General features: G+C 33.9%; 1 protein-coding gene across 1 annotated transcript in view; it reads left to right on the top strand.

The window, feature by feature from the left end:
• ST8SIA4 (ST8 alpha-N-acetyl-neuraminide alpha-2,8-sialyltransferase 4) overlaps positions 1-9298 on the top strand; it is an 84081-nt gene extending 74783 nt beyond the window's left edge. The window contains exon 5 of the mRNA XM_026714595.2: positions 1980-9298. Coding sequence (XP_026570380.2) covers positions 1980-2262 — 283 coding nt within the window. The 3' untranslated portion in view covers positions 2263-9298. The remainder of the gene's footprint in view (positions 1-1979) is intronic.
• The last annotated feature ends 2206 nt before the right edge of the window (positions 9299-11504 follow it).

Raw genomic sequence — 11504 nt, forward strand, 5'->3', positions numbered from 1 at the left:
GGGGAGTTGAGGTCTGTGCTCATGCTTTGTATAGCTTTCAGTCAGCCTGACTCTAAGAGATTACAAAGATAACTCTCTGTAGTTTTTCTTGGCAACATTTTTGAAAGTGGAATTACTAGTACCTTCTTCCCAGGGAAGGGAAGGAAAAAAGATTGACTGGTCTGCAGTACCCCAGTTGGTTTGGATGTCTAAAGCAAGACTGGAACTCAGGTTACTCTGCTTCTAGTCTAGTGCCTTAACCGCTAGACCTAACCGACTATCTCTATATTTTTAAGTTTCTTTTAAAACAGCCACAAGACCCGCCACTGCAGCAACTGGGGAAGGGGGAAAACCAAAACCAGGAATAGATCTTTCTCTTTTCTGACCATACTACTGATATAAATTCTTTCACCAGGTGTTGTTTATCTAAATGGGGAAATATGTGTGATGGTTCTATATCTTTTCCAAAATTGTAGATTGCAAGAGAGACAAGGGCAGGTGTGTATGTAAAAACAGCAGGGTCAGGATTAAATTCCTCATCATAAGTGCTCCAGTTCTGATCCAGTCTGGGATCCTCATGGCTGCTTTTATTTGGTGTCATATATTGAACTGATGTGAGATAGGATTAGGCAGCAGTTAAGCACTGTTCATTTGTGAGGGAAAAACATCTGCATTGGGATGGTGGCCCTTCCAGGAAGACATTGGTGGTCTCATTTCAATGCTCAATTATGGGATGAAATGACTGAATTCTATTTGCAAGATAACGTTCATCCTGGGCCAAAACAAGAAACCAGCTCCTAAGTTCTAGGTATTATGAATCTACTTCACCTCCACCCAGGGAAATCTGCAGGATATGGTTAACAAAAAAAGGATCATCACAACAGTAGCACATTAAAAACAAAGACACCTACTTGCGCAGTGCTTAAAGTCCAGTATTGCAGGCAAACTCTGCCCACAACTGGAGTTCGATCCTCATAAGAATCAAAGTTGACTTTGCCTTCCATCCTTCAGAGATCAGTAAAATGAGGATTCAGATTATTGGAAGCAATATGCAAATAACACATTGTAAACCTCTCAGAGAGTACTATAAAGTGCTATGGCTGTCATCTTAACTTCTTTTTTTTTTAATCATTCCCTAGAAATACTCCGTACCTGAGCCTTACTCTTGTAGTTTGCCTCAGGCTACATTTCAGCTGTCAATTTCAATAAAAAATATACTTCTGTTTCTCAGTGAAAACACAAGATACAGCAATGATTTGTTGAATTGCAAGACCATAGAGGTGTATAGATGAAGTTGAAAGAAATTCTGCTTCCCTAAGACCACTTAGCATACTTTTGCCACGGGGAGTAGCAATGATTCCATTAATTTGGAGGAATGTGATTTTCTCAGAGTTGCTGTTTCAAACTTTTTTTTGCTGGTAGTGGGAAGCATTTTGTGCTGAATGTGTTTCTTTGTATGAGCAATAAAGTGAGTGGGACAGAAAACAAATTGTGAACTGGGGATTAAACCATGTTGTTCATATAAGTTAAGCTAGTAGCAGGATTTAATTTTTAATATTATATCTACTCTTATCTGAATATGTAACTATATTTGATACTCATGCTTTATTAGGAGTGGGTGGAGTGGGGAATACTTAGAAATCCTGTAGTTAAATATTAATTCAATATACAGACACTTGCTGTTTGGAGAAAATGCTCCCATCCCTGAGATGTGACCTTAATTAAACCTTAGTGAATTCTTATATGTGATTTGGTTGCCATTTTCCAGGCTTATGTGTGGATTAGATTTTTTACTAAACACCAGGTTTTCTATTTCAACCTTACCACAAAGTATGTTTGTCTGAAATAGTATTAAAGTGCAGTCTAATATGTTTATTGTGATACAAAAGGCTTAGAAAAGCATATTTCAAGGAGAAAATAATTTAAGATATTCTTGTTGAAGTTGAAATAAAGCTTCTTAATAATCAAATGTACTTCTGTTTGTTTTCCAACTTCTACAGTTACTGGCTAACCAACAAAGTTTACATCAAGCGACCCAGCACTGGACTCCTTATGTATACTCTTGCGACGAGGTTCTGTGATGAAATTCACCTTTATGGATTCTGGCCCTTCCCAAAGGATATAAATGGAAAACCAGTCAAATATCATTATTATGATGACTTAAAGTACAGATACTTTTCAAACGCTAGCCCCCATAGGATGCCATTAGAGTTTAAAACACTGAACATGTTACATAATAAAGGAGCACTTAAACTGACCACAGGGAAATGTATACAGCAATAATGCACAAGTCAAATTTCAAGAGAAATACAGGAAATTCAGATTTTATAGAACAGCAGTGGGATCCAAACAGTGGATATATCCCAGTGCACTGTACCAAGCCATCAGAACAGAAGGAAGTGCATCAACACTCTATTACCAGCTGTTGTTTTACCTGTTGAAGTGCTAAATCTTGAGTGCAATGGTTCAAGTAAGTGCCACTTTTGCTAAGAACAAATCTTGAATGTATACAATCAGAAGTGTTTACAAGCTCCAACAATGCATTCATCACTTGTGCGCTGATCATTTGCCTCCACACAAAGTCGGGCAATGTCCAAAGGAATACCCAGGCATTAAAACGAAATGAAGTGAAGTCAAGGTGCAGTGGATCATATCTCAAAGATCAAACAGGACACCTTGATCACAGGAATGCCTAACTTTGTATTATAATCTTCCTCTTTTGCTTTCCTGTTTTTCATGCATTTATCATAATAGGTATTGGAACTCTGTAAGGGATGTTAAAAAGACAATAACATGAACATTCTAAGTGAACTTCAAGAAGTGGTCTTATTTTTTAAAAAAAACCTGAAGGTTAAAATCGATGTTGTATCATCTTGTTCAGCTTAACCTTAGAATCAAAACTAGTTCCATGGGAGGCTTATTGATGCTGTAGTATGCAGAGCCATTCCCCTGTTTTTGCAAGCCACAGAGGCTTTGTATTAGCATTAACCACTGACAGGAAGATGTGGTGCTGGTAAGAATGATACATAATTAACAATCCTCCTCTTGGACAAAATGGATGGTGGAAAGTCACCTCAGAGAGACTGTTTTAAGCAGTATTTTAAAAAAAGTATAATTTGAGTACTAGGCCTTAGAATCTCGCGGTTGCTTTATGTGCCTCCCAGAGTTGTTGTATCAGTGAGATGTGCAACATAGAAATTTAATAATAATAAAAAATGTGCTTCTGTTGGAGAGATTGATAAATACATGTTCAAATGAAAAACACTCTTCTTGATTTGTTTTGTTTTACAGAAAAAGCAGTTGTGAAATCCTGATTCAGATAGTTTCATATTGGGGCTCTTGAATCTATTCCTAATTATTATTTGCTTCAAACAGCAGCAGCCACAGGAAACATTTTCAAACAGAGGCTGGCTTATACCCTGAAATCCAAGAGGGAACATGTTCTGGCTGAGGGCTTCATATGGCTTTGACTTCAAACTGTCATTTTGAAAACATATCTTAAGCATGTTTTTAAAACACATTCATGATAATAAATCTTATGGTTAAGGTCAGAAGAATCGGGGGAGGATGACAAAGAGTAAGGTTTTGATTGCGTGGCTGCAGCCACAATATTGACATTATTTTTGGACTGTCACCGCTTCCTGCCATGGGCTGTAGTAGAAGACAAGTTAAATGGAGAAGAAATCCATTTAGTTTGGCCCTATGGCATAAATTAATCATACTCAAAGCATTTCATATTTTGAGCAGTTAATAAAGCAAGATTGTTTCCTTGTATGGCATATGAAAATACCATGAACAAGCGGGTGCCCTTACATTTGGTACCAAAGATTATGCTGATTTTTGTAATTGATGATGTATTTATTTACCTTGTATTGACAAAAATGTACATTTAGTGCTATTACTGTGTTGCTGTACTGCTGAGGAAACTATTTTCAATCATCTCTGTTTCCATTAACTTAATAGCTAGATTCTGTTTGAATGACAAATTCCTTAACTTGTCTTGGTTCTGTTTTTGAATATTTTATTGAATATTTTATAAACAGAGCAAAACTGATTCTTCTCCCTTCTTAATTAGAATGTACCCATAACTTTCATTAATCAAAATAGGATAATGGAAATAATGAAAAGTACATTAATATTTATTTCAGATTCTGTACTGGCAGTTTTAACCACAATTTTTGGTTTCTTTACAATATATTCACTATAGTGCTGGACAATATCCCTGTTTTTCTGGACCTAATAATATTCTGATAAATAGTAAATGAAAAACCTCACTGCTAAATTACTTTGCCTTTCTGCTTTTTAGAAGCTTCCTTTTCTTGTACTATTTTGAAGAATTCTATTGTTGCACTTTGCTTCGAAAGGTTTTCTAAAGAATTATTTAACAGAAGCACTAGCGTCAAGCAGGGTTGTACACAGAATAGCTGCAAACCTTAGTATTTGAAGCACATTTAATGACTGGTGTCAAAATTATTACAGGGTGAACAGAGTACTTATTTCTTTGTTTCCTTATTTATCTCCAATTTCTAAATGAGAGCAAAAGGAGAAAATGGCTGAAAAGCAAACATGGAGTACTATTAATTGGATCTTATGAAATAGAACATATAAGGAAGAATGGGCTGTGGATGCCATTTTCTCACCAATAGAAAAATTTCGAGCTTTTGATGACAACCTTCTAGGTCTTAAGTTCTATTCTCACACTTTTCCTTTCTGCTTATCTATTTGTGCCTACATACATACATACATACATACATACATACTAGATGATTGCAGGACTGCTGAACCATCTTTTATGGTTTGACTTCATTTCTGGCTTACAACCTACCTTATTAAAATCAGCTATTCATCTCTTCCACGTACTAACGAATTGCCAATGTATCACTGTCATTTCAGAAGACCATAAGAGAAATTTTGGTGGATCATACTAATATCTTGTCTAATTCAGCATCCTGTTTTTCATAATAACGTCTTTGGAAAGCTCATTGACATTTGTTCTCCTATAACTTGCTGTTCTTTCTCTTCTTTTTGATTAAGGGAAGGATGAAATTATTCGAGCTTGATAAAAGTGGATGGGAAATGATAAACAATTCACAACGTGTTATATTGGTGTTACTGAGCTTGAAAGGCAAGCTTGTGAGACGTGTATACATGCCAATGCTAAGAATTTAGCAGCTGCTTTTTCACTAGAAAAAGTATTTGATTCCTGCAATATTATTTTAACTGGTAGCTATTTTCTTGCTCTTGTTCTAAAAAAAAAAAAAGAACAAAATAAATTTGTTGAAGTGACTTGTTTACTCAACCAGCACAAACTTTTATTTGATGAGGCATTGAAGAGCAAATTATACTATTTCTTGTTCACTCAGTAAATAAGATTGATCTTTCTAACAAAAGAAGTTTAATTTGTATTTATGGTTATTTATAAGCTCACTTGTTTGCAACACAGTGAGAAAAGAAATACATTAAAATAATTCAACAACAAGAAATGATTGTTGTAGGATTTTTCTTTTTAGTTTATAAAAATGTAAAAGGGTAGATTTGCAAGTTGCAGTACTTGCTTTATTAAGAATGATGCATGCATTTTTTTAAAATGCAGTTTTTGACAGAATAGATTATATACTTTAAAACTTACAGGCAATCATCTTAGGGATGTTAATACTAGTGCCTTTATAATCAACTTACTTTATCTTGAATCTTAATACTCACCTATCATTGGTTTGTATTATTCTTTTCTTATATAGATTATTTCAATATGTCCATTATAAAGAAAGGGCTAAAATACTAATTAAAATCCCTTTTATGTTTTTCATCTCAGGGAAATTTAAATTTTCCAAATCAAAATAGAAGAAAGTTACAATTAAAAAAGATTAATATATATTGCTATTTTACATTAAAAAAAACCAAAACTGTTTTTCATTATAAGATATTAAAATCCTATTTGTAAAATAAGCCTCATTGAAGACAATAAATACATAAACATGGATAGATTTGGTCTATAAAAGAACAAAACAGAATAAAAGCTTCTAAGTTAAAATAATTGAAAGTGATTGAAACTATCAGAAAGTTTCTTAAGAACACAATACCTTCAGAGCCTTACATTCATTTCATCTGTTTGAAATTATTTACAGATGTTGACATCTCTTCTTTATAGACAGTGTCAACTTGCTCACCTTCCTCTCTTATTCTGTATATGATAAATTCAACTCCTATAACTGCCTTGCCTCTTCTTGATTGTCAGATTCTGCAGCTCTTGAGGAAAATCTGCCCGATGTCTTTGTTTTGGATTTTTTTTTTTATATGAATTGAAATTTCTATTCTTTCTTTAAATGCAACTCCTACAGCAAGTTTTTCCTTTATGCAGACCTACATTGTCAATGATTGCTTTTGAGAAGAACCACCATTTTAAATCTAGGGTTGGAGATGCAATGCCTGCAAGCACCATAAAATATGGTGCTTCGCAAGATATCAAATTTTAGACAGGACTCTAAAATTAAAGACCTAAAAACTACTGTAATAAAATAATAAAAACAAAGACTCTCAAGCTCATGGGGTATTAATATTGCTAAATGGGGCATTCTCCTGCAATTTCAGTAATTTTTGATTGAGAAAATTTGACTAGAGCTCCGGGAGAAGAAAAGGTAATCAGAAAATATACAGAAAGATTTTGGCCACACATACTAATAATGCATTGAAATAATAGGTGACATCTTTTCAGATCTTTATGAAGAATAAATTGAAGTTTCTCTTCATATTTGCTCTTTTCCATACCATGTTTTACTGCCAGAATTCTGGATATAGACAATGTTTTTCCCATTATTATTGCCCAGCACTATCTCCAACAAATATCCAGGTGCAAAATTTGATCACTTGATGCAAAATCTTAAACTATGAAATTAGAAAGGGAATTTGTTCATTCAATAATATTTTTTCCATGAATATAAATCATAAATCAGTGTTTATAAATTGGGAGTTATGTTAGGTACTCTCTAGTTTCTGAGATTAGTGATGATGTACAATGAAATCTCATTTAAGTGGACTAATAGGAATTGGGAATTATTAAGTTAGAGATTTCTCATAGATCATTATGTAAATTAAAAAGTATATCATTTGTGTCAATTTATATTTGCATAATGATTACTATTATACAAATGATGTTAATGTGAAAAGTTGCTCCATTCCATATAAAATCTATTTCATCAAGATCCAGTTAATTAAGGTTTTTCTGTTCTTGTTTTTTTTCCCCCTTGGGAATATTCTCCCTCTTTTATTCTTTTAACTAAAAGGTAAAATCTTTTCAACATTTCTTTTAGTTAGTTGTCTTTCTGATATATCTCTATTTTATATCATCCAGAAAAAAGATTCACAAAATTAAAGACCATTAGTTGAATCTAGATTAAGTCATGCTTACTTGAAATTGATGCATTAAAAGCAATAAAAGGCAGCTTGATTCACAATTTACTGCAAATTTGGTCAACTTACATTTTCCAAACTTATAGGGGGGTAAAAATTAATGTGTACTACAGTTTCCATGCATTTTTATGAAGCCGCTTAGACAAAAACATTAAAAATATATGCTAGGGATATAAGGCACTATATAATGCCTATATTGGAAAGGTTTACCATATTGGTACAACAGAAGAAAATACATAAATTATTTGCAAAAATGCATATATTAAAAAAAGTATGGCTAGTAGAAAATTGTGCAAGGAAATGTGTAGTAATTTTTGTACTTTAGAAAATTCAGAAACTGGTACAAGAAATAAAACAAGGTAATAAAAATGAATAATTTGATATAATTTGATATTTGTTGATTTAAAATAGCCAGAATAGAAACTGGAAAATATTTCAGTGTTGATTAAGTTAATTTCTAAACATGTTTTCATCAGTTTCTGAATTTTTTATCACTAAAACATTGTCCAAAATTCATGCTTTTCCATATCATATATTCCTTGTATATTAAATGCTCTTTTTTGCAAATAATTTCTCCATATGGTACTATATGGGTTTTTGAATAATTTTATTTTGTATGTGTTGCTGAATTGCATATTATTCTGCAAAATTCTAAAAGCACCAGCTACAACACAGATTTATTCTATTTTATGTTTTAACTTAAGAGTATTCACTGAGAAGCTTATATAATTCTAGTCAAACACATTTCTCCTTCATTCCTAGCTATAATGAATGAATACATTCATTTTTTTTCTAAGCATGTCTTAGTAACCTAGCCAAAGGTACTTATGAGGTGTGCAGTTTAAACTAAAATTATTACATTTTACAAATAGTTTTCAATTTGCAGATAATACATATAGACACTCAAATTCTTGTTAGCGATTCTTAAACTGGGTTCTATGACTTTGTTGCCAGTTGAAATTATCATTGAATTTACCAGACATAGAAGTTGTGTAACTATGTTGGAAACCAAGATTAGGTGGTAATCCAATGAATGGTCATTTATTAAGAAAAATCAAAATCTGGCAGGGTTTTTTTTTTGGGGGGGGGGGTCGCATTCAGTATGTAAGTTTATTGTCCTCCCTAAGTCATATCACTCTTACCTTGATGTGCCTTAGGGAGTGAGTCTATCTATCCCCATAAAACATTGCGGTAAGTTTGCTCTAAATGGACTTGATCAGCCCCTTTGCTTTAATGGAAGAAATGTCATTTTTGCCAAATAAACTACTCTGGCACTTTGAAGGAAAGGTTCACTGGAACATTAGAATCTATATTGAAGGAAAGTATCTTCAAAGTATCTTTGAAGATGAAATAATAAGGTACACAGCATTCAGTATACCTTTCAATCTCTCACAGGTTGAATTCTGTCTACCCCCTCTTTGGTTTTGTGCAAAGGAGGTCAGCCAATGGGATAGGAGTTTAAAATACAAAGCACCCAAAAAGTTTGATTATAACTGAAGGTATGTCTCAAGGCTCCAAATGCCATCCAGAAAGGTACAGGGAAACAGGCATCTCTGTTTCTTCAATGGGAATGAAAGGGTCCATGCCACACTGGAGCTGTGCAATTTTATATGTTTTTTTTCTTCCCTGTCCTTATTATTTCATCCTATGAAAAAGAGCACTGTTGTCCTAAATCAGCAAAAGCACAATTGTTTTAACTGTATATATTAGAGGGAGGATATTTTCAGAAAATACCTTCCGAAACAATACTACTGCTATTAAACTACAGGTTTCATTTGTGTGCACTGTTGAGATGTATTCTGTCAGGATCATCTTGTTTAATGCAGTTTAATATTATTTTGTGTATAGAAGTTGCTGTTTAATTCTTTGTTACTTGTACTTGTAAAATAAAGTCAATTTCTTTCCTTTTCCAGTCCTTTTGTTTGGGCATTTTGTTTCTTTTACACAGCAATGAATACATTAATTTTTCTGGAAGGACGGCATTAGTAGAATTTGTATGTGAAATAGCAAAAACTGTTGTAAAAATAATATTTTGCAGACTCTTAAGACAGTTGATCCAGTGAAATCCTTACTCAACAAGCTCTAATGCAGAATGCATGAAATATTTCACACATCTCAAATATTTAGATCCAGTCTGATATATTTTATAGAATGTCGTTCATTTATTCATATGTCAGTGTGATTAAAAGCCTTTGCTATGTTTCAATTTTGTAGGCGCTGAATGCATTAAACCTAAATTTTAATACACGTGAGAATTCATTGACAAGTAATTTAGCCTCTCCTTTGAACATTTGTTTGGAACACTTTATTCCAATTTTGTAGATAAGGCTTTCAAAACAGAGTGGTTGTTCAGAAAATATATGCTAAATATTGCAGTACAATGCTCAGCATGCATGTAAGACAACTTGTAGCTACAGGAGGAATATGAAGTGATAGAAGAGTGGGGGTGACCAGAGTAGATTGTTTAAAAGGTGCAAAGAAAAGAGCAAAAAACAAATGTGTGCAAGGAAGCCCTGGATGAAGAGCTAAGGTGAACACTGATTATGACAGCGAAGGTGAGTTTGTCAGCTGACCTGCTCCCAATGTTAAGGCTGTAAACTTTTCATCTAGTTCAGTAGCTAATTAGTGTCCAAGTATAGTAGCTTTGGAAGAATATGGCCAAGAGTTCCACTCCACCTCATTTCTGTATTTTGTTCCTGCTGTACTTTTACAAGCACATGACTAGCCCCACATGGGATTCATTATAGTAGTCTAAACATAAGTTTGGCAGTGAATTAACATTGGCTGGCTGTCAGTCGAACAATTACAGTTGTTATACAACCAAAGTTAATGAATAATTTGGGGCACTATGGTCATGCGGGCTCTCAGTGAAAACCTTAGGAACACCACCAATTGAACTACCAATTCTCTGAAGGAATGCAATCTAGTTTAGAAAAGCAAACTAAGTGCCTGTATTCAAGGACTACATGCCTACAAGTTCTTTTGTTTTTGTCAAGATTTAGTCACAATTTCCTGGTCTTCAACGTTTTACTGAATCCGGACACTGGTTTAGAATATGCACAATCAATTTTGATTCAACACAATAATAAATAGGCTCATTTCACCTGAAAAGGGCTGTAGGGTTTCAGTCTGCAGATGCACTGCCCTCCTTATCTCCACAGGGTAGATCTTAATAGTGGCTATAACTTGTGTTCGGTTGAGTTGTTTATTCAGTGCCAGCAACACTATAGCCATCGCTTTTCCTATATCATCTCCCTCAATGTCTTGTAAACCATGGTGAATGCCAGGACCCCCAAAAGAAAAGTGATATGGATGTGATTTGAACCAAGGGTTCAGTTGCCTCAAGGATGAGAAGTACCACATGGCAGACCTGCAGTGACAACCCTGAGGTCTCTTGAATGATGTGGGATAGGCCCAGGATTGTCATGAAAGCCATGCAATCCTTACAACACCTCAGGATCCATTCACAGGAAAAAGATTTAAGTCCTCCAAAGCCATTAGTCTAGGGAGCTCCACTGCCATATATATTTCAACACAATTTTATTTAAATCTTCAAAGTAATCTTTTCCAAGCCTAATTGGAATTGTTTGAAACAAATATAACATTCTGGGTAATATATTCATCTTGATTGTTGAAATTCTCCCTATTAGTGACAGTTGTAAATTTTCTCATTTTGCCAAATCTAGCACTATCTGCTGTTTAAGATAATTATTCTCTTTTAATGTACTACATCTTGCTGTCAAATATATCCCCAAGACTTGATCTTATTCATGACCTGAATTTTCAATAGATCTGCCATTTCTTCCTTTTGTCTTAGTAAAAGGATCTTGTCAAGATCTTTGTCTTATCTTTATTTATTTTCAAACCAGCCACCTTTCCATATGTCTCTATCTTTTCTATCAATTTTGATGCTGTTTCTAGAGGGTCTTCTAAGATGAAAACAAGATCATCTGCAAATGCTTGCAGCTTAAATTCTTCCTTTTTGATTTTCATTCCTTTTATATTCTTTTCAGCTCTAATATTTCTGTTTAGCACTTCCAAAGTTAACACAAACAACAAAGGTGATAGTGGGCACCCTTGTCTTGTTCCTTTTCTTATATTGATGGAGTCTGTCAGTT

The sequence above is a fragment of the Pseudonaja textilis genome, chromosome 2 (genome assembly GCF_049901715.1).
Source record: "Pseudonaja textilis isolate UNSWEBS1 chromosome 2, rPseTex1.2, whole genome shotgun sequence".
NCBI classification, from domain to species: domain Eukaryota; kingdom Metazoa; phylum Chordata; class Lepidosauria; order Squamata; family Elapidae; genus Pseudonaja; species Pseudonaja textilis.